Source organism: Schistocerca serialis, chromosome 3 (genome assembly GCF_023864345.2).
Source record: "Schistocerca serialis cubense isolate TAMUIC-IGC-003099 chromosome 3, iqSchSeri2.2, whole genome shotgun sequence".
In the NCBI taxonomy this organism is placed as follows: Eukaryota; Metazoa; Arthropoda; class Insecta; order Orthoptera; family Acrididae; genus Schistocerca; species Schistocerca serialis.
Genome location: NC_064640.1, coordinates 412,565,384 through 412,590,281, shown reverse-complemented (window position 1 = coordinate 412,590,281; position 24,898 = coordinate 412,565,384). Strand labels below are relative to the sequence as shown.

The window sequence follows — 24,898 nt, the reverse complement described above, 5'->3', positions numbered from 1 at the left end:
AGGTCACTGGAGTAATGAAATTTAGAATGAGAGCTTTGATTTTCCTTAGATAGTAACTGGGTGACGGGGCTGGTGCACTTTATTAGGTGTGGGACAACGAGTGATAGCATGGTTACCTGAACGACAAGAGCAGAGTATGGCCCCGCTCATCGCACTACAGGAGGCTGCCTGGCGTTTTCGCCTTTTGTAGTGAGACGAGCAGGATGGTTGCGAGATGGGCAGCAACGTGGCCGGCGCCTTGCAAATCGTTTTAGTGCACTGGCGCCCACAGTTCGCCTACCAGATGACGCTGGACGGCTGCCTTGTCTGCGCCGGTTCGAAGAATTTAATGTTTGCGTCCATATGGGGGTCGACCATGGAGGTAACTATTCTTACCTCCATGGGGTCGACAGTACGGCGCCCACGTAGACGACGGTCTTCCAACGGCCAGAGGCAGTTTCAGGCCTACACTTTCCTGAGTGTAGACTGAAAAAGACCATCTGATTGGTGAACCAGCGTGACGTGCGCTGACACAAAAGAAAGCACTCCAAATTTTCCGGGCGACCCACGATAGGAGGAAAATTTACTGTAATAGTGTGGAGGGAAAGGAGCGGCAGAATCTAAGTGTATGACTGGCAGCTGTTTCTGTGTCCTCTCACGATTAGAGATTTCCTTGTGTGCTGGGAACAAGGCGCTAATCTTTTGGTGTGAAGGCGAAGTGAGGAGTTCAGTGGATTCGTTTCTGGACGGCCAGAGAGATCTGTCATGTTTCGCTTCTCGACGGCCAGAGCTAACGTTAGAATTCTTCACTTCTGGTCGGCCAGAGGTAATCGTAAGAGCCAGAAGTATTATTGTCACGGTAGTCTGGGCAGAGCCTGTCTGTTACCTCTTGGTGACAATGGTTGCTTTTGTCTGTCGTTTCGCGTTCGTACTATTTCGGTCAGGTCTTTATCCACGGACGCAGACTGCCACTTAGAGCAGCTGCAACATCATCCCGTCTAAAAGGGACCAGGTAAAACATAGTGAGGTAGTTGTAGAAACGATGGGTATTGTAGTTGTAAATTGATGTAGCTGTGTTGGGAAAGAACCACAGTTCCAAGCCCTGATAGAAAGCACTGAAATTCAAATAGTTACAGGTATGGAAAGCTGACTAAAGCCAGAAATAAGTTCAGCCGAAATTTTTTCAAATGACCTAACAGTGTTCAGAAAGGATAGTTTAAATACAGTTGGTGGTGAAGTATTTATTGCAGTCAAAAGTAGTTTACCTCATAATGAAATCGAATTAGATAGTTCCTGCAAAACACACATAAAAAAACTTTGCATCACCTCAGTTCCGAGAGTTCCGGAACATGTACATAAAATTTTAATAGAGATCAACATAAACATCTTTCCTGCCCTTTTTATTGCTCATGAAAACTGTGATATCGACATTCGATACCACACTTGTTAGCGGTTGCAGTTATCGACCGCGGTCCGTACTAGTATCGCTGTACCCGCGAGTCAAGACTAGCGCCACTGGCGCACGCTGTTTAGCGTGCCCTCGGCCTGCCACTCTTGCTCGGGACGTGAAGTAGGTAAGTAGTATAGCCTACAGCTAATAGGAAGCAACCTCTAACAATGCGCTTAGTTAAAGTAATGCCTCCTGACTGTGAAGACTCCTGTACCACCAGTTAAGTATAATATATTATTTTTTACCAACGACTTCTAATTATTTTAGTCGTTGTCGACCCAGACCAAGCAGCCAGCTCCTTATCGACTTCACTGACAAACCTGCTGTATATGCAAAGAAGAGATGTGTATGTTTCTATTTAGCATTGGCCACCAGTCATTCACATTGGTGACGAGTCGTTCGTCATCATCATAACAAAAACCACACATTGCATGTTGTACCATACAGCGAGACCTTCAGACGTAGTGGTCCAGAATGCTGTACACATCGTTACCTCTAATACCCAGCAGCACGTCCTCTTGCATTGATGCATGCCTGTATATGTCGTGGCATAATATCTGAAAGTTCATCCAGATTGTCCCACTCCTCAATGGTGATTCGACGTAGATCCCTTAGAGTGGTTGGTGGGTTACGTCGTCCATAAACAGCCCTTTTCAATATATCTCAGGCATGTTCGATAGGGTTCATCTCTGGAGAACATAATGGCCACTCTAGTTGAGCGATATCATTATCCTGAAGGAAGTCATTCACAAGATGTGCACGATGGAGGCGCGAATTGTATTCCATGAAGACGAATGCCTCGCCAATACGCTTCCAATATGGTTGCACTATTGGTCGGAGGATGGCATTCACGTATCGTACAGCCGTTACAGTGCATTCCATGACTACCAGCAGCATACGTCGGTCCCACATAATGCCAATCCGAAACAGTAGGGAACACCCACCTTGTTGCACTCGCTGGACAGTAAGTTAACATCTTAGGTCATCAGTCCCCTAGAACTTAGAACTACTTAAACCTAACTAACCTAAGGACATCACACACATCCATGCCCGAGGCAGGATTCGAACCTGCGACCGTAGCAGTCCCTCGGTTCCGGACTGCAGCGCCTAGACCGCACGGCCACCGCGGCCGGCGCTGGACAGTGTGTCTAAGGCATTCAGCCTGACTGGGTTGCCTCCAAACACGTCTGCGACGATTGTCTGGTTGAATGCATATGCGACACTCATCGGTGAAGAGAACGTGATGCCAATCCCGAGCGGTCCATTCGGCATGTTGTTGGGCCCATCTGTACCGCGCTGTATAGTGTCGGTGTTGCAAAGATGAACCTCACTGTGGGCGTCGGGAGTGAAGTTGCGCATCATGCAGCCTATTGCACACAGTTTGAGTCGTAACACGACGTCCTGTGGCTGCACTAAAAGCATTATTCAGCATGGTGGCGTTGCTGTCAGGGTTCCTCCGAGCCATAATCTGTAGGTAGCGGCCATGCACTGCAGTAGCAGCCCTTGGGCGGCCTGAGCAAGGCTTGTCATCGACATTTCCTGCCTCTCTGTATTTCCTCGATGTCCGAACAACATTGTTTTGGTACACTCCGAGACGCCTGGACACTTCCCTAGTTGAGAGTCCTTCCGGGCACAAAGTAACAATGCGGACGCGATCGAACCGCGGTATTGACAGTCTAGGCATGGCTGAACCACGGACAACACGAGCCACATACTTCCTTCCTGATGGAGCGACTGGAACTGTCGGACCCCATCCGTCTAATAGGCGCTCCTCATGCATGTCCCACATCTTTGGACGGGTTTAGTGACATCTCTGAACAGTCTAAAGGACTGTGTCAGTGATACAGTATCCTCAGTTAACATCTACCTTCAGGAGACCTGGGAACTGGGGGATGCAAAAACTTATTTTGATGTGTGTAGTATGGGCAGAGGTTATATTTGACAATCGGACTAAACTATTAATTGGATCGTTTTACCGACACCCCGACTCAGAAGATATAGTTGCTGAACAGTTCAAAGAAAACTTGAGTCTCATTTCAAACAGGTACCCCACTCATACAACTATAGTCGGCGGCGGCTTCAATCTACCATCGATATGCTGGAAAAATTCTACGTTTAAAGCCGGCGGCAAGCATAAAACGTCATCCAAAATTGTACTGAATGCTTTCTCAGAAAATTATTTTGAACAACTAGTTCATGAGGTCACTCGAAGCATTAATGGTTGCGAAAGCATAGTTGACCTCTTAGTAACAAATAATCCTAGACAAATAGGGAGTATCATGACGGATACAGGGATTAGCGACCACAAGGCAGTTGCTGCTAGGCTGAATACCGTAACACCCACAACCATAAAAAAGAAATGCAGAGTACATCTATTTAAAAAAGCTAATAAAAATGCTCTTAACGCCTTTTTAAGAGACAGTCTTCATTCCCTCTACTCCTTCCGATCTGATCACGTAAGTGTAGAAAAGATGTGGAATGATTTCAAAGAGATAGTATCGACGGCAATTGGCAATTGAGAGGTATGTACCACATAAATTAATAAGTGATGGTACTGATCACGCGAAATTCCCAAGATTGGCAAAGTTTTGCAGATGTTCGAAATATAGCGCGTACTTCAATGTGAGATGCTTTTAACAATTTCCGCAACGAAACTCTGTCTTGGAATCTGGCAGAAAACCCAAAGAGATTCTTGTCATACATAATGCACACCAGTGGCAAGACGCAATCAATACGTTCACTGCGCGATAACAACGGTGAAGTCACTGATGACAGTGCCAATAAAGCAGAGTTATTAAACACGGTTTTCCGAAAATCCTTCACCAAAGAAAACAAAGTAAATATTCCTGAATTCCAATCAAGAACAGCTGCCGAGATGAGGAACATAGAAGTAGATATTCACGGTGTAGCAAAGCAGCTTAAATCACTTAATAAAGGCAAGGCCTCTGGTCAATATTGTATATCAGTCGGGTTCCTTTCAGATTACGCTGATGCAATAACTCCATATTTAGCAATTATATACAACCACTCGTTCACAGAAGGTTCTGTACCTAAAGACTGGAAAATTGCTCAAGTCACACCATAACCCAAAAATGGAAATAGGAGTAATCCGCTAAATTACAGGCCCATATAACTAACGTCGATTTGCAGTAGGGTTTTGGAACATATGCTGTATTCGAACATTCAAATTACCTCAAAGAAAAATGTTCAAATGTGTGTGAAATCTTATGGGACTTAACTGCTAAGGTCATGAGTCCCTAAGCTTACACTACTTAACATAAATTATCCTAAGGACAAACACACACACCCATACCCGTGGGAGGGAGGGAGAACTCGAACCTCCGCCGGGAACAGCCGCGCAGTCAATGACTGCAGCACCTCAGACGGCTCGGCTAATCCCGCGCGGCTACCTCGAAGAAAACGATTTATTTACCCACAGTCCGCATGGATTCAGGAAACATTGTTCTTGAGAAACACAACTAACTCTTTATACACATGAAATAATGAGTGCTATCGACAAGGGATGTCAAATTGGTTCAATATTTTTAGATTTCCAGAAGGTTTTTGACACCATTACTCAAAAGCATCCTCAAACCAAACTGCGTGCCTATGGAATATCGCCGCAGTTGTGCGGCTGGGTTCGTGATTTCCTGTCAGAAAGGCCTCCATTGGTAGTAATACATGGAAAGTCTTCGAGTAAAACAGAAGTAATATCTGTCATTCCCAAGGAAGTGTTATAGGCCCTCTATTGTCCCTGATCTATTTTAACGACATAGGAGACAATCTGAGTAGCCGTCTTAGATTGTTTGCACATGATGCTGCCATTTACCGTCTTTTAAGGTCATCATATGACCAAAGCGAATTGCAATATGATTTAGATAAGATATCTGTGTGGTGCGAAAAGTGGCAGTTGACCCGGAATAAAGAAAAGTGTGAAGTTATTCACATGGGTAGTAAAAGAAATCCGCTAAATTTCGATTACGCGATAAGTCACACAAATCTGAAGGCTGTGAATTCAACTAAATACTTAGGGATTACAGGAACAAAAAACCTAAATTGGGACGATCACATAGATAATGTTGAGGGTTGAGCAAATCAACAACTGCAATCATTGGCAGAACACTTAGAAGGTGCAACAGACCTACTAAAGAGACTGCTTACACCACACTTGTCCATCCTATTCTGGAGTATTGCTGTACGGTGTGGGATCTGAATCAGGTGGGACTGACGGGTGACATCGAAAAAGTTCAAAGAAGGGCAGCTCGTTTTGTATTATCTCGAAATAGGGGAGATAATGCCACAGACATGATACATGAATTGGAGTGGCAAGTATTAAAACAAAGGCGTTTTTCGTTGCGGCGGGATCTTCTAGTGAAATTTCAATCACCAGTTTTCTCCACCGATTGCGAAGATATTCTGTTGGCACCCACCTTCATGGGGAGAAATGATCATCAAGATAAAATAAGAGAAATCAGGGCTCGCACAGAAAACTTTAAGTGGTGGTTTTTCCCGCGAACCTTTCTAGAGTGGAACGGTAGGAAGACAGCTTGAAGGTGGTCATTGAACCCTCTGCCAGGCACTTTATTGTGAATAGCAGAGTAATCACGTAGATGTAGATCCCTGTGCTCCATCTTGCAGGTGCTAATGTATACGCAGCACCGGCGCAGTAGTCTAATTAATTTGACCTCTCCCAGCTTACACTGTCATCTTGTCATCATACACAGCCATGGCTTGCATGTTTGATCTGTATCAAGGATTCTTATTCGCTATAGATTTTGTTCGCAATAGTCGGGGGTAACATGTTAAGCCATACTTTCACTCATAAAGTTGGTATGGCTCTGTAACGTGATAGTTAATACCACTCCTGTATGCGAATTCAGCCAACATCTCAGTATCCAAGCCACATTATTCTTATTTATGTTCCAGTCAATATTTGTCTCTTTTAATACTTTGGGAATTCTCTCAATAAATCACTCTATGATAGCAAAATTTTTACATCATTTAGTAGTTGAATTTCACCTTTATTAGCAGTGCCCTTTGCCAAATATGAGTGATCAGTTATTAAATTCCAAAATCTTTCTATTATTTAGTAGGTGAATTTCACCTTTGTTATCAGCGCTCTTTGCCAGGTACTAGTGATCAGCTATTAAATTATCATAAATAGAATTATGTGGAAGACACAACTATTAAACTGACCACAGACAGTGCCATATCACAATTTCCTCCATAAATTGTCTGCTGAATGATAGGAAGTGTGGTAGTTGAAGGGGGGGGAGGCGGTTGAGTGTAATAGCCTATCTAATACGGATTTGTCTAATGAATTTAGGTGACATGACCATCTCTAAACTCCACAACCTCTGAAAATTCCATCATTGTTTGGGAACATGAAGTCCATGAATGACTACAAATGGTCTCCAAGTAGCCAAACATAGTGATTCCCAGTCAATGATCGGTTCAGTTGAACCAGAGGACCCAGTCCATTCCATGTAAACACAGCCCACACCATTACAGAGCCACCCCCAGCTTGCACAGTGTCCTGTTGTTAACTTGGGTCCACGGCTTCATGGGGTCTGCGCCCCACTTGGACCCTACCATCAGTTTTTAAAAACTGAAATCAAGAATCGTCTGACCAGGCTACGGTTTTCCAGTCTTCAAGGGCCCATCTGGTAAGGCCACAAGCCCAGGAGAACCGCTGCAGCCAATGTCGTGCTCTTAGCAAAGGCACTCGCATCGGTCGTCTGCTGCCCTAGCCTGTCAACGCCAAATCGCGCTTCACTATCCTAATGGATATGTTCGTTGTGCGTCCCTCAATGATTTCTGCGGTTATTTTACACAGTGTTGTTTGCCTGTTAGCACTGACAACTTTACGCAAACGCTGCTGCTCTCAGTCACTATGTGAGTGCTGTTGGCCATTGTGTTGTGTGTGGTGAGAGGTAATGCCCGAAATTTGGTATTATCGGTACACACTTGACACTGTGGATCTTGGAATATTCAATTTCCTAGCGAGTTCCGAAATGGAACTTCCCATGCACGCAACTCAAACAACTATTCCGTACTCAAAGTCTGCTAATTCCCGTCATGCGGCCATAATTACGTCGGATACCTTTTCACACCAATCACCTGAGTACAAATGACAGCTCAGCTAATGCACTACTCTTTTATACCCTGTGTAAGCGATGCTACAGCCAGGACCGTCAATGGCGTGTTTAACCCCTCCTGACCTTTCAACGACGTCTTTACCTCGTGTGGAACCGTCAGCGGCTAATCTATAGTCACCAGTCGGCTATCAGCAGCTTAGGATCGCACCAGGTCAGTCACATCCCAGTATTTAACTAATCTGTTGTTGCAGGCGCATTTCGGGATCGAATCTTATATGTTCACATAAATAACTCTACCGGGGGCTACCAAGAACCTACTCATTTCGGCAACCCTGTGAGTCCCAAAAGCCGGCCGCGGTGGTCTAGCGGTTCAGGCGCTCAGTCTGGAACCGCGGGACTGCTACGGTCGCAGGTTCGAATCCTGCCTCGGGCATGGATGTGTGTGTTGTCCTTAGGTTAGTTAGGTTTAAGTAGTTCTAAGTTCTAGGGACTGATGACCACAGATGTTAAGTCCCATAGTGCTCAGAGCCATTTTTTGAGTCCCAAAAACACCTTTTTTTTATTTTCACAAAATTTACCTTCATCATCACAGTAAACAATGAATACAAGAAGAAGTCGGCAAAAATGAAACAATCAGTTGTTTCAAGGAAAGAGTTTCACTTTGCAATCACTGGGACATACATTTTTCAACCAATCATCTTTTCATGACATATATTTGAAGGCTATTTCACATTTTGCCTTGACACAATCCAACATCTCGAAGTTTCCATGAACTCATAATGCTTAAAACAAATTATAGTCCTAAATAAGAAGCAAAAATTAGCCTCAAATTTAACAAACTTAAATCAGAAGTACAGACTGCTCCATCAGTAGTACAAAATTCACAATTATGTTGCAGTATCTTTAGATATCATTACTTTCACTGTCAACGATCACCTCAATATGATCACTATAAAAGAACCACGTCACAATCTCCTACAAACACGTAGCACTATCTCTGTAGTGACTGTTGGTTTGAACACTATGAGCGACTCCTACGATACACTACATTCACAAGAGTACCTCAGTGTACCACCAGATGTCGCTGTCTTGCAACAGCGTCAGTGGTTTAATGGGAAAGACGCTGTTGTTTCAAAAAAAAATTAATAAAAATTGTGGATTTATTCAGAAACGACTGGTATTCAAAGGGTTAACATGTGTCAACTCGTTTTGGAAAGCGAGCTCTTCAAAACTGTATATAATAGATAGTATCCCAACATTAAGTGTTATACACTTTTATACTGTGAACCACTATACCCCTGAGACAAGACAGTAATGACTTGGAGGAGAAAACTGAGGGAGAAAGGGGGGGGGGTGGAAGAACTAATGTGGCACGGTGGAGTGGCTCAGTTTCAGACTATTCAGTGACTTCATTTCGAGTGTCTGACCTACTGGGTGAATTTTCCAGTATGCAGTAAAGAGAGTCTAGTACGGCACTCAGCCATTTGGACATGCACTCGTTAATCATCCATTAAGAAGAGGTACTCCTACATCCCACTTCCAGAGGATATAGCTGCCAGATAGGCCTGTACCAGTGCCAAAAATATAGATGGTGAATTCTGTTTTGCATGGTCAGTGCTGGCTTGTGAGAGAAATTACAAGACACATCCTGAGTATCTGAAAAAATATGGAATTGATGATGATTGTGTATTTTATAACCTTGACGGCATTCATTTAATTGACTGCACCATCAGGTGTCTGCCACATGGTGAGACAAAAATAATAATAGTATATATATATATATATATATATATATATATATATATATATATATATATATATATATATATATATATATATATATATATATGTTGTTGTTGTGGTCTTCAGTCCTGAGATTGGTTTGATGCAGCTCTCCATGCTACTCTATCCTGTGCAAGCTTTTTCATCTCCCAGTACCTACTGCAACCTACATCCTTCTGAATCTGCTTAGTGTATTCATCTCTTGGTCTCCCTCTACGATTTTTACCCTCCACGCTGCCCTCCAATACTAAATTGGTGATCCCTTGATGCCTCAGAACATGTCCTACCAACCGATCCCTTCTTCTGGTCAAGTTGTGCCACAAACTTCTCTTCTCCCCAATCCTATTCAATACTTCCTCGTTAGTTATGTGATCTACCCATCTAATCTTCAGCATTCTTCTGTAGCACCACATTTCGAAAGCTTCTATTCTCTTCTTGTCCAAACTATTTATCGTCCATGTTTCACTTCCATACATGGCTACACTCCATACGAATACTTTCAGAAATGACTTCCTGACACTTAAATCAATACTGGATGTTAACAAATTTCTCTTCTTCAGAAACGCTTTCCTTGCCATTGCCAGCCTACATTTTATATCCTCTCTACTTCGACCATCATCAGTTATTTTGCTCCCCAAATAGCAAAACTCCTTTACTACTTTAAGTGCCTCATTTCCTAATCTAATTCCCTCAGCATCACCCGACTTAATTAAACTACATTCCATTATCCTTGTTTTGCTTTTGTTGATGTTCATCTTATATCCTCCTTTCAAGACACTGTCCATTCCATTCAACTGCTCCTCCAAGTCCTTTGCTGTCTCTGACAGAATTACAATGTCATCGGCGAACCTCAAAGTTTTTATTTCTTCTCCATGAATTTTAATACCTACTCCGAATTTTTCTTTTGTTTCCTTTACTGCTTGCTCAATATACAGATTGAACAACATCGGAGAGAGGCTACAACCCTGTCTTACTCCCTTCCCAACCACTGCTTCCCTTTCATGTCCCTCGACTCTTATAACTGCCATCTGGTTTATGTACAAATTGTAAATAGCCTTTCGCTCCCTGTATTTTACCCCTGCCACCTTTAGAATTTGAAAGAGAGTATTCCAGTCAATATTGTCAAAAGCTTTCTCTAAGTCTACAAATGCTAGAAACGTAGGTTTGCCTTTCCTTAATCTTTCTTCTAAGATAAGTCGTAAGGTCAGTATTGCCTCACGTGTTCCAGTGTTTCTACGGAATCCAAACTGATCTTCCCCGAGGTTGGCTTCTACTAGTTTTTCCATTCGTCTGTAAAGAATTCGTGTTAGTATTTTGCAGCTGTGACTTATTAAGCTGATAGTTCGGTAATTTTCACATCTGTCAACACCTGCTTTCTTTGGGATTGGAATTATTATATTCTTCTTGAAGTCTGAGGGTATTTCGCCTGTTTCATACATCTTGCTCACCAAATGGTAGAGTTTTGTCAGGACTGGCTCTCCCACGGCTGTCAGTAGTTCCAATGGAATATTGTCTACTCCGGGGGCCTTGTTTCGACTCAGGTCTTTCAGTGCTCTGTCAAACTCTTCACGCAGTATCGTATCTCCCCTTTCATCTTCATCTACATCCTCTTCCATTTCCATAATATTGTCCTCAAGTACATCGCCCTTGTATAAACCCTCTATATACTCCTTCCACCTTTCTGCTTTGCCTTCTTTGCTTAGAACTGGGTTTCCATCTGAGCTCTTGATATTCATACAAGTCGTTCTCTTATCTCCAAAGGACTCTTTAATTTTCCTGTAGGCGGTATCTATCTTACCCCTAGTGAGATAGGCCTCTACATCCTTACATTTGTCCTCTAGCCATCCCTGCTTAGCCATTTTGCACTTCCTGTCGATCTCATTTTTGAGACGTTTGTATTCCTTTTTGCCTGTTTCACTTACTGCATTTTTATATTTTCTCCTTTCATCAATTAAATTCAATATTTCTTCTGTTACCCAAGGATTTCTACTAGCCCTCGTCTTTTTACCTACTTGATCTTCTGCTGCCTTCACTACTTCATCCCTCAAAGCTACCCATTCTTCTTCTACTGTATTTATTTCCCCCATTCCTGTCAATTGCTCCCTTATGCTCTCCCTGAATCTCTGTACAACCTCTGGTTCTTTTAGTTTATCCAGGTCCCATCTCCTTAAATTCCCACCTTTTTGCAGTTTCTTCAGTTTTAATCTACAGGTCATAACCAACAGATTGTGGTCAGAGTCCATATCTGCCCCTGGAAATGTCTTACAATTTAAAACCTGGTTCCTAAATCTCTGTCTTACCATTATATAATCTATCTGATACCTTTTAGTATCTCCAGGGTTCTTCCATGTGTACAACCTTCTTTCATGATTCTTAAACCAAGTGTTAGTTATGATTATGTTGTACTCTGTGCAAAATTCTACCAGGCGGCTTCCTCTTTCATTTCTGTCCCCCAATCCATATTCACCTACTATGTTTCCTTCTCTCCCTTTTCCTACACTCGAATTCCAGTCACCCATGACTATTAAATTTTCGTCTCCCTTCACTACCTGAATAATTTCTTTTATTTCATCATACATTTCTTCAATTTCTTCATCATCTGCAGAGCTAGTTGGCATATAAACTTGTACTACTGTAGTAGGTGTGGGCTTCGTATCTATCTTGGCCACAATAATGCGTTCACTATGCTGTTTGTAGTAGCTTACCCGCATTCCTATTTTCCTATTCATCATTAAACCTACTCCTGCATTACCCCTATTTGATTTTGTGTTTATAACCCTGTAGTCACCTGACCAGAAGTCTTGTTCCTCCTGCCACCGAACTTCACTAATTCCCACTATATCTAACTTCAACCTGTCCATTTCCCTTTTTAAATTTTCTAACCTACCTGCCCGATTAAGGGATCTGACATTCCACGCTCCGATCCGTAGAACGCCAGTTTTCTTTCTCCTGATAATGACATCCCCTTGAGTAGTCCCCGCCCGGAGATCCGAATGGGGGACTATTTTACCTCCAGAATATTTTACCCAAGAGGACGCCATCATCATGTAATCATACAGTAAAGCTGCATGCCCTCGGGAAAAAATTACGGCTGTAGTTTCCCCTTGCTTTCAGCCGTTCGCAGTACCAGCACAGCAAGGCCGTTTTGGTTATTGTTACCAGGCCAGATCAGTCAATCATCCAGACTGTTGCCCTTGCAACTACTGAAAGGGCTGCTGCCCCTCTTCAGGAACCACATGTTTGTCTGGCCTCTCAACAGATACCGTTCCGTTGTGGTTGCACCTACGGTACGGCTATCTGTATCGCTGAGGCACGCAAGCCTCCCCACCAACGGCAAGGTCCATGGTTCATGGGGGGATATATATATATATATATATATATATATATATATATATATATATAAACAACAACAAAGTGACGTGTCATGAAGAAATTATCTGAATGGGACAGAAATTGGTAGATGTGAAGCATATGTACAGACTGGTCGTTGGGGCTCAGTTTGAAGTGGGACTCATCACTGAGGACAATTCCACTCCAGTCAATGAGGTACCAGGCCAAAGATGCGTTTGGAGACCTCCCAGACAACAGTGGGATACAAACCAAGCTGTCGCCTGCTATACAGTGTGACAACTGGAGTGATGATCTGGGGTGTGAGGTGCCATTTCGTTTCATACCAGGAACCCTCTGGTCCGCATCCATGTCAAACTTACAGTACAGTGGTACGTCGACGATATTCTATGCCCCATTTTGTTGCCCTTTATGGTAAGCCATCCTGGGCTTACATTCCTGCAAGATAATGCCTGTCCAAACACAGCGAGAGTTTCTACTGCTTGTCTTCATGTTCGCCAGAAATGTCACCTGATCTCTTCCCAATTGAGACAGTTTAGAGGATTATGGGCACAGCCCTCAAATCAGATTGGGATTTTGATTATCGAACACACCAATCGGGCCGAAATTGGCACCATGATTCTCAGGAGAACATCCAACAACTATTTTTTTTACCAAGAAAAATTGCGAAATAGCCGTATGTTTTCAGAAGTTAATTTATTTAGACAACCATTTTCGGTATCTCAATGATGCCATCTTCAGGCCCCTATGCACTCCATATACAGACAGCTGGATACATCAGTAGTTGTGTGCTAGTGCCATCAACATCTCGATAACGTGAATTTGTCTCTGGAGAGTTTACTTCGCAGGCTTGACAATAACTTCGAAGTAAACACTACAAAGAAGAATTCATGGTATCCAGGTATTGATGGCTCCAGAATGTAAGTATCTGATTGTACATGCCGTGCACAGGGAGCCAATGGACAGATAATAAATAAAAAAATAAATTTATTTATAAATTTATTGGCGCATGTAAAAACCACATACGTTTGTGGAAAGTTGAAAGTACAGAACGCAGAGGCTGGGATAAGAAGACAGCTGTTTATAATTCCTTGATTTTTTTAAAAAAGGACCCTACAGCAGGAAGATTAATGATAATAAAAAATTGGGGTCTGTTTACCACAAAGTCAAACAAATGAAAGATATATCTATTCGATCTGAGATATTTTATTTGCCATCGCGAAATATTTTTTTCAGAAGTGTGCATAGCTTTGTAACATCATCTCTTGAATAGTGCAGTCGAGAAATTCAAATCCTTATTATTTATACCTGTTGTTGTGAATCGTAACGTCACTGTAAACCTCGTGTCGTATTACGTTAGGGGCTGTGAGCTTCGATGAATAATTATATGTTATTATCTCCATTCTCAAATAATTCCAGCCGTCTTCCCTTTCGCCGTGCAACTAGCTTAATAAATGAAAGGGGGAAAAGCTGCTATCGTTTAACGTGCCGATGTCTTCACCTTTAAGATCTTTCCTAGCGCCTCTGACGCTTTTCTTTTCTTCTCTTTTCTTTTTTTTTCGTTTTTGCAAAAACGCGTTGCGAACACTGACCACAAAAGAATTTCGTACACTTAGAATTAGCGTCCAAAACTGAAAATAAAATATTATTTGAGAGAGCTTAGCCACTTAGTTATTTGCTAGGCTGGCAGCCAGTATATTGATAATGCACAGTTTTCTGTGCGGATATTTCTTCAAGTAGTTTTATTGACATTTTAACTGTGCAGACATGAGCACAGAGAACTTGTAGCGTGTTTGCTGCTCGTATATCTTTGCTATAAGCTCTCATGTGGTAGGGGCGTGATCGTATTGAATTGCGTTGGTAGGAGGTGAAGTGAGGGGGAGGGAGTCGAGGATACATGCGCTACTGACTTTTTTAAGTAGTTGTGTCTTCCGCCCTTGGTTTAACCTGAAGCTGTAGGTTAGGTTGCAGACGTTGAGTAATAATGACAACCAAGATGTTGCTGGTAATTGTTATTTAAGATTTTTTTTCTATCAATGTGTATATCGTAAAACTAAGTATAATATTTCTTATTGCAGCCAGCAGCAAGAATTGCAACGAGAAGGCTATTGTCAACGTCTGCAGCTGCAAGTGCTCAACAAGTAAGTTTCTGTGTTAAAGGTAACATTACATTTATTAGTTAAGGTCTTGCGTGTATAAAATTAATGAAATTTGTCGACCACAAATGTTTATAGTTATGTTCAAGTATTGTCACTGGAATAGTACTTCAGGTCACATAATGTAAAGGCCGGGCCCCCACGATTTTTTATTATAATTGTCGGGGGGCGCGGTAAGATCCATTGTTAATGACAAGCCTTCAGCTATCACGTTATTACACTGTCTGTAAAGTGTTAATGAAGTTACACTTGGATGGAAGGCACCTGTGAGCAGTAAAATGTTTGTCGTCTTCAGTATTCGCTCACGAAAGATGTGTTAAAACAATAAAGACTTTTTATCCCGGAGGCTAACAGGCGTTGAATACAGATGTTCTTGGTGTACAGCGAACGTGTGTTGGGAATGAGATTTTCCCCACAAAGTGTTGTGGTCTTGGCCTACAGTTGTAAATAGAAGAAATGTTAAGACTTGGATAATTGTTGACGTATCAGTTTTTGCGACTATTACTAATTTGCAGATTTTTTTTCAGTGTTCTCTACGGACTATTAGAAACGTAGTCTAGATTCAGTGATATGTGAACATTGGAGAATGATACTTGCCACCTTTGTTGGTCTTGGCAACACCTATATATGGAAAATACAGTGAAGTCAGTTATGTACACCACCACAGGAAAAGTCTGACGAAAAGTAAGCAACTGCTACTGTCACAGGGATAGATCACGTTAAAATTGTAGTTGAACTAATTTCATTTGCGCAATACAACTATGAGCATTAGTTATTTGCATAGTGTCTTGTGCATATATTCATTCAATCATTAAGTATGGTACAATTACCCTGGAGTCAAAACATTAGAAAAATTGTGGTAAGTTACGTATTGGATACCCCTTGCTTTCTCAATATGACATGGACGTAAACATTAGGCTGTGTTACCAATGACTTAGTTACTGCTACATTTATGTGGCTTACACATTTCTTTGCTTCACCAACTCACAACCTTATTGTCACCTTTCAACCTAACTGAAACAGTGGGCTGCACTACAGTTCAGTCTGTCAACACAACCAAAATATCGGGAGGCTCCAATGCCACACTTTAACCAAAATTTTAGTGTTATGATAGGACTCTCAAAGTAATAATTAAACATCTACCTTTAATTATTCAAAAACTATTAATCTTAACTACCCCCCTCCCCTCTCTCAAACTAAATTCCGCACCGTCGAGATGTCACACACCACAACAGCCTTACATCATGGGTCAAAGCTGACAGGTGGAATCGGACGCTTCCATTGACCCGTGTACACAAGCTAAACATGACAAAAGACCTAGTAAGTTCTTACACCTGGAAGGTAAACATAAATTACGAACTCAGATTATAGATACCAGGGATTAAAGCTGAAAAATAAATTGTCTGAAGTGATTTGAGAAATATTTCAAATGGACACCTTTTCTCACATATTAGAAAATATTATTGCGTGGCTAGGGAATATTGAACTGAAATACAGTAATGTAATAAAAATAACATATATTGCAGGTGCAAAAGTACTGTTGTATAAACAGTAATAGCCATATGTATACTCTGCAAACCACTATGAAGTGCATGGCAGAGGGGTACATCCCATTGTGTCAGTCATTAGGCTTTTTTCACTCCATTCACCCAGAATGACTGAATGCCTGTGTGCTCACTGTACTTAATCTAATCTTGTCTTCAGAATCCCTATTTTAGCGATAAGTAGGGGATTGAGATATAGAGGAAAGTTTCATATGAATTGTCGACTTTGACCAGTAACATAGAAAATGTGCGAAGAATGCCATAAAGAATAAGGTGACTATGTGATGTTATTGGCAGTTTTATTTCAAACTGGCTAAGCTATAGATCAGTCTGTCATTACTACCAGATTTCTTTAGTAATCCGTTTGTTAACTTCGCCAGCTCACAACCACGTTGCGCTAAGCTATAGATCAATATGTCATTACACTCAGTTTTTTTCTTATATGTTGGCTTCGCCAACTGACAACAAAACTTTGAATATATGCATGAGGAGGTGACGTGGCAGCAGCCATTAATCCCTTAATGTTGGGCATCACAAACTTGCATCATACCAGTATTGCTCTAATAAGTGTAAGGTTGGTTAACTGTTTTTGTGTGGCAGTATTGGTAGGTGCAGATTCTATGCGAAGCTACCAACACCTCTGACATGTGCTGCCATGTCCTGGGTGTTTCTGGTACCTCTTCCTTGAAGAAATTTTTTCAGGCATTAAGGGATTGACATTATGCCAGTGGCCAAAGCCGAAGACTCGTATTGAACATTCCTTTTGACCCGGGGCTTGTAGTATATTCCTAGAGTCATCATTTAGAGCTAGTTCATGAAATTTTGTAAGTAGGCTTTCTTGGAATAGTTTACGTCTATTTTCAAGAGTTCAGCTCTTTCAACATCTCTGTGTGGGTGAAACAACCTGTGACCATTTGTGCTGCCCCTCTTTGTATACATTCAGAATCACGTATTAGTCTTGTTTGGTACAGGTCCCACACACATGAGCAATATTCTTGAATGGATCACATGAGTTCTTTGTAAGAAATCATCTTTGTAGACTGGTTGTATTTTCCTAGTATTTTACCAATAAAGTGAAGTCGTGCTCACAGTTGAGCTGATGTGATTGTTCCTTTTTATAACCCCACGAATTGTTACACCCAGTTATTTGTATGAACTGACATGTTCCAGATGTTATTTGCTGATATTATAATTACAGGATACTATGTTTTTTCATTTTGTGAGATGCGCAGTTTTACATTTCTGATTACTTAAAGCAAGGTGCCAGTATTTGCACCACTTTGAAATCTTATCAAGATGTGATTGAACATTTATACATCTTTTTCAGACAGTGCTTCATTATAGATGGTTGCATCATCTGCAAAAAGTCTAGGGTTACTATTAATTTTGTCCTTAAGATCATTAATAAATGACTTGAATGGCTAGGTTCCAACAGACTACCCGGGTGCACTCCTGAAGTTACTTTTACATTTTGTAATGACTCTCCATCCATCCATGATAACATGTTGTGCCCTCCCTGCCAAGAAATTCTCAATCCAGTCACAGATTTCGCTTGATACGCCATATGACCACACATTTGATAATAAGTTGTTGATGGATAAATGTAAATACATAGTTCCATTTTGTGGTGATATATTAATAAGGGAAATTAACTATTGATAGAACTTTAGAAGAGAATTGTGTGTGTGTGTGTGTGTGTGTGTGTGTGTGTGTGTGTGTGTGGAGCTAATTTTCGTTGTATTAAGATGATAAATCCTGTATTGTTGAAAGATTACAACTGGACTGGTAAATAAATTACTTTTAATACACTTTGATGTCATAGTTATGATACACCAGTGCAGTGTAACTTGCTGGTATCTACTGAAGTCATGGTAAGTGCTTTGCAAACCTAGTCAAAATTAATCGAGATATTAGTGCACAGTTTTTGAACCAGTAGAATACCTCAAAGTGAGGCAAATCTATAATAATTACTGTGCCCTTACTTCGTGTACAGTCGTTGAGGACAGCGATACCCTGCCACATTGTGATGCAGAATGTTGAAAAGTGATTTCCAGATATTTAAAGTTAGATTAAATTCAACAGGACATACTTAGCTGTGGTATGGAGTGATATTCTGGCTGTGCAGAACCTCATTTTCCAAAAACTGAGCTGTCAGTAAACAAACAGTGTTGTTCATGTATTGCTGTACAAATATTTAAAGTGGGGAAGCGGAAATAATTTTCCAGTTGCATAACTGTAAATGTCAGAACAAAGTGTTTGAGGTCTTAAATCTGTATATTTGAGCTGTTGACAGATTACGTGGAAATCATACATACAACAGTGCCAATCATACATACAACAGTGCCATCCTGATCATACGTCACCTTGCCAGCACAATGTGCAGGTGTCTGTTTGTTTCATATTTATTGTTCTTACCTGGTCTGTATTCTGATTATCCACATTACCAAAACAGTGCACCCCATTTATGTGTATTGAAGTGAACATTAGTTAGGAGCCAATTTTAAAAACTGAACGAAAGAAGCTGGTGCATCACAGCCATCTTAGATTACACAAAAGTGCGAAAATATCATTTGTCTGCATTCTTTGTAAACTTGGGTGTGTTTGGTACAAAAGACCGTCCTATTTCCCTTGTTCATAGCACCTACATCAGACAGGTAGATCTTTCCTCCTTCAGCGCCCAACAACCCTTTCAGTATAGTCGGTGTTTGATTCTTTCCTTCCTCAGAACACTGACCTGATAAAGGGTAAAGAAAATGTAAGTAGAGTTTAGAAATTGGTACAGAGAAACAATTTAGATTTCTCCCTTGTGAGGTTAAGGAAGGTCATGAATGCATTGTTTCAGTGTAGATTACAGAGTTACAAAAGATCATAGACCGTCTTAGAACGTTAGCCATTAAGTGAGCGTGTTTTTTTTTTTTTCCCCCCCCCCCTGCTAGACCATTGTTTACCAAAAATGCTGCTGCTTTATGAAAACTGAAAAAAATAGGAGTATGTAACCTTAAGGAGGACCCCATTTAACTGCCCCAGGGAGTGCCTGTTTCATGATAGAGTTCTGCTTTCTGATTCATTGAACATGATGGAAACCAACCATATTATTTCCACCCCATTAAAAAATTCTTCACAGTGATGCCTTATTGCTTAACTTTGGTTGCGGATTTAGTTGTCGCATTTTATTCATCCACTGACTCTTGCTAAATTAATTTACTTTCACAGATGACTGTCCGTGATGCACTGAATTCTGCACTTGATGAAGAGATGGCGAGAGATGAAAGAGTATTTATTCTTGGTGAAGAAGTTGCACTTTATGATGGAGCATACAAAGTGTCTAGAGGTCTTTGGAAAAAGTATGGTGACAAGAGAGTTATTGACACACCAATCACAGAAATGGGCTTTGCTGGACTTGCCGTGGGAGCAGCAATGGTGTGTTTCTGTGCATAGTCTTCGCGATAGAACTATTGGATAATTAGTTTAGAAAACTGCTATATTTACTCCATGTTTCAGGCGGGTTTGCGGCCTATATGTGAATTCATGACATTTAATTTCTCCATGCAAGCAATTGACCAGGTTATAAACTCTGCTGCTAAGACATTTTATATGTCTGCTGGTTCGGTAAGTGTACGCTAACTATTATCTTATGCTTTTCAGTCACCAGTTCATTTTCTATGGTCTCAGACTGAAAAGTTTCCATTTGATGTAGCAGATGTTTGTGATTAGTAATTCAGTTTTTGAAACTTGCATGTGCACATTTATAACAATCGTAATTTTTCAAGACGTCTTTCATGAAGCATAATAAAGTTATCTACAATATTCTATCTAGGCTAATGGTAGGTGGTGCACCTATTAACCTCATAAAAAAGGGAAAAATGTCTGAATGTCTGGTGTAAATAATAGCATTAATAATGAAGATTCATTTGCTAATAGCTGAATTTTTGAGAGATTATGTTGTGATGTTTACTATTCGTACATCTAGAAATAAAGAAATGATTTAATTTTTATTGGATTATCCAAGAGGCCAGAGTAGAATTTGTGGCATCTCAAAATGCCAGACTTAAAGCTTTAAGGTTCACATTAATCAGCATAAAGAAAGAAAATAAAATGCCTGTTGATCAGCAATAAAATTTCGTGTATTTATCACAGGACCGTGAGTCAGGGTCAAATGAACATATAGATACCAGATGTTAGCTTTGTCCTGTAACAGAATGTGGCATGTGACATTGTATTAGTATAAACAGAAAGGCAGCAAAACAGTGACAATATTTATTTGGCATTAGTATTAGTTTTTGAAATATAGGCTGCGGTGACACAATTCTGTATCGTAGCCCAAGGTGTAGGTTAGATTGAAAGGTGACTGCTTAGTTGTGGGTTTGTGAAGCAGTCAAGTGCCTCAGTTAATCTGTGAAACATGTGCCTAGTTATGGGGCTCAAACTGTAGAAACGTCTACTGCGTTCAGCAGATTTGGTGCCTTCTGCATTTATAAATATACTTCACAGGCCACTTTGAAGAGCACAGTGGAGGGTATGTGATACCAGTATTAACCACTTTTTACTATTCCATTTTCACCTAGAACAAGTAGAAAAATGACTGTCTTTGGTATGCAGCTTACTTTGTCATATATTTCCAGTGTTACTATATGAGTAATACTATGAGGCAGAAAATCTGTTACAGTCTTCCTCGAATACCAGGTCTTTAAATTTATAAATAATGTTTTGCAAAATAGATGCTGCCTTTCTTCGGAAGATTTCCACTTAAGTTTATCAATAATCTACAAAACACTTTTGTATGAGCTATACTGACCTGTTGTGATCTTAGTCCTAAACTTCTGTCTTTCCTCATACAAAGAAATTTGTGGCTGGATGTGATCCGTATTGTATTAGAGAGATTGACAGACTTGCATATAGATATTTTGCAGAACTCCTGGAACCTCATTTCAGTGATGCAGTTTTCATTGACTCAAAAGGGAACTAAACTAAATAATATTACTGCAAAGCTGGTAAAATTGATCTTTGTTGTTTTGTAGATACATTGCATTGAAATAAAATAGTTATCAATGTGCAACTGCTGAGGTACCTGTGATACAACAGTTCTATTATGCACAGATGGGCATGCAGCTGGTATTAGGATGGACCCTCTAACTTGGGGGGGGGGGGGGGGGTTATCCATCTCATTTCCAATTGGCAAGCTTACAGTTCCAAAGCATTGAATAGCCATATTCACTCAGTATGCAGGATCATCTTAGCAGTATTAGTATTTTGTGGGTATAAAGTAAATGTAAAACAAAGAAACTGGATACAACAAATAAGTTACAATGTGTTTGTAATTGCTGAAAGAGAAGTAGCAACATTTTGGCTGCTATGAGCCATACATAGCTTCACCATTATGGCTCCACTAGCTGTGTCTCAGCTAACTATTCCTATCCTTTCTTTTTATTCCAAACTTGGGCATACATTGAGATGGTTAGAAGTATTTATTTACATTCATAATAATGTGGGTGGTAGTTGTATATGTGCTCACGTAGCTTAAAACTAGTTTGAGAGACAGGTAGATGAGACAGATCCATATCACAATAGGTCACATTAATGACCATTGGTCTGGTACACTGGCCAGCTGAGTGTAGTTTGTATGTGGGTTTTTACTCTTGTCTAGGCAAATGCTGGACTGGTTCCTAGTATACGCCTCAGAAAATACGATACAATTAAAATATAAAACACAGAATCAAGTTCTCACAATTCACAGCTAAGTGATGCACTAGACTTCAATCACTTAGACGAACTTATCACTGTGGCGACAAGCAGGGCTACTGTTTACAAAGTTCAGATACAAATAAATTTGCTAAATCACAAAAAAGTCCCCCCCCCCCCCCCCCCCCCCCCCCCAGAGTGGCAACACAGTGTGAAGAGTGTCCACGAGAAGTTCTTCAGTCAATACAGGTGTGCAGCTGAGCTATAATGTGTGAATCTCTCACCTTCTACAATGATTGAGTGGCATATTGAGACTGAAACTGTCTATCACAGACAAGTATCTTACATTTTGTAATTTGACTCTATACTTTTATGAATAAAGGATTTAAGTATGCCAGCATAATCAAATCTGAAAAAAATCCAGACTGTAACTCTTCTTCTAAATAAGAACGTCATCCAACCAGTCTCTAAAGAAAACAACTTGACAACTATTCAGCAACAGTTGAACTGTACACAACCTTGAGACTAGTAATGGTGCTGTAACAGAGAGAGAGAGAGAGAGAGAGAGAGAGAGAGAGAGATGATGTATACAGCTGACTCAGGAGTTCAGAATTCATGTGATGTGGAAATTGAAGTACATAAGTGATCAGTTGGCATCTACCACCCTTTGTCTGTTTAAAATTCTGTTTTCAGTAGACTATGTAGATCGGTGTTGAATAGACCTCAGAGTTCACCTTAAATATCTGGTGGTGACAATTATTACTAACAAATGAGGACACCATTATACCACAGGTGCTGAGTGAGATGGTGAAGTGGTTAAGGTATTGAATTTGTTCTCAAGGCAAGTTGGGTCCATACGCATTTCTAGCTATCCCAATTTCTGTTTTCTCCAATTTCCCTGTATTGGTTAAGGTAAATTTTAGCCTAGTTTCTTAAACAGGCCACTGCGACTTTCTTCTTCCATCCTCCTCCAGCTGAAATGTTGCTCTGTCATTGAGGAAAGACTAGTTTTGGTTTCCTCTCTGCAGGCTTGATACTTTCTTCATCAGAAACCTTCTCGTTTGGAGTCGGTTTCAGATATTACACAAAGGAAAAAAGAGGTTAAAGCTGAAAATGTGGGTGCCTCCCCACTTAAAACTTGGTTGTGAGCACGTACTCTCAAAACAAATGCTCCTGTCAAAATATGTTTATTTCATATACATTCTTCATTGTCACCATTGAGCAAGGTGTTCTGTCAGATATTGTGACATTAACACCATTTTCCCTCACTAATTGGAGTACAGTCTGTAATGTTCCTGGGCCTCATCTATGAGGTGAACAGTGCCCTGGCTACAGCACCAGAAGGATGTAGAAATAAGCTCTGAAGTTTCTCAGCATTCTTAAATTTATGAGATAGGTAGATCACCTGTGTTTTCATCCCTGGCTATATTTTCTGCACGCTAGAGATGGGCACAATTTTTGTTCATGGCGATCTTAGATGCAGTGCACTTTTTATGTATTTGGCTTGCTTGTAGAGCATACACAAAGGCTCTAAACGTGTGTCTAACCTGATGAACTTTCAGTGAGTCTTGAAACTGTAGCTGCTGCTTATAGTGTGGCATGCATAGAAATTACAATCAGTCCCACAGTGAACATGGACATAAGTGTAGTTGCCTATAAGCCTAAAAAGTGCTCCTATCAAAATATCATAAAAGTGTCCAGTTCATCTGGGATTTGTATGAAGAGTTAAGAGGGAGACAAGTATGAAATAGTTTTTGGGGTTGGATTGAATTGGTGTGACTTTCAAAGGCTTAGAATATCTTAATAATTGATTGATCAAATACAGCAGAATTAGAGCCTCCATATTATGTGTTTCAGAACATTATTTCAAATGTGCACAGCATTTTTCAGTTTATATATACTGATATTGTCAAGGAGAATAAGTTGCTATATTTTTAGTTTGTTTTTCTGGGACACATCTTCAGGATTTTTCTTCATAATAATTACAATTTTTTATTATGAGCTTCATGCAAGCCTGGAGTTTTCTGTGTAAACGAGACATAAGCAGAATGTGAAAGTCATCTGTCAAGGTTTCTATACTTCCATAAAATACCATACATATGCTAATCGTAAAAACTGTTCTGGACACTCGGAGAACCTGTATAGAACTGCAAAGACAAGGGATGGTGTAGGTATGAAGGTGTAAGGCACCTAAAAATATTGAAATTTGGGAGGAAATAAGATTATGCTTGTTTTTGACCAGGGGAGTATGTAGTGGAAAGAGCGTGCTATCGTTGAAGTAAAAACTATGCATCAGGGGGGTATAGCTCTGAGATGGAGTAGTAACTGTATAGAACCAATTGAGCTAACAGTCACTTATGTTGTATAGTTTTACTAATATCTCGGTTATTAGGTTAGGAGAACAATGTGTTGCTTTGAACTGGGAGTGCAGAGATTTATATGCCTTGTGGATTTCCAAGTCTGCTTTTCGATTTGTGGGTCACTTATTTCCATTATTAAAAAATAATTTTCATGAAACAGTGAAATTTTAAAGTCTTACAGATTTATTTTTATATAAGAAATTCTGATTATTAGCAAAATTCAAATTTAGGTTTTAAATAACTGTAAAATATTATCAACATGAATTAACAGAACTATAGTATTGTGCAACATTAGCCAAATTTTAGCTTATACATTGGGTTTCTTGAGCATTCCAGTGCAACCACCTGTAAAAATAGTAGAAATACTAGGATTTGTTGCACAGAGTTCAGAAATACTGATCTTGTTTTTTAGGAAAAGTATATTTCACATTTTGGAAAAGGATATATACAAAATTTGGAAAGCTTGAACCTAAGTGTGTTACGCAGAGCATAACTCACTTAA

At 40.3% G+C, this 24,898-nt stretch overlaps 1 protein-coding gene across 1 annotated transcript in view; it reads left to right on the top strand.

The window, feature by feature from the left end:
* The first annotated feature begins 14,506 nt into the window (after nucleotides 1-14,506).
* LOC126470283 (pyruvate dehydrogenase E1 component subunit beta, mitochondrial) overlaps nucleotides 14,507-24,898 on the top strand; it is an 89,107-nt gene continuing 78,715 nt past the window's right edge. Inside the window, exons 1-4 of the mRNA XM_050098034.1 lie at nucleotides 14,507-14,662; nucleotides 14,736-14,798; nucleotides 19,571-19,777; nucleotides 19,859-19,966. Of these exons, the coding sequence (XP_049953991.1) occupies nucleotides 14,642-14,662; nucleotides 14,736-14,798; nucleotides 19,571-19,777; nucleotides 19,859-19,966 (399 nt within the window). The 5' untranslated portion in view covers nucleotides 14,507-14,641. The remainder of the gene's footprint in view (nucleotides 14,663-14,735; nucleotides 14,799-19,570; nucleotides 19,778-19,858; nucleotides 19,967-24,898) is intronic.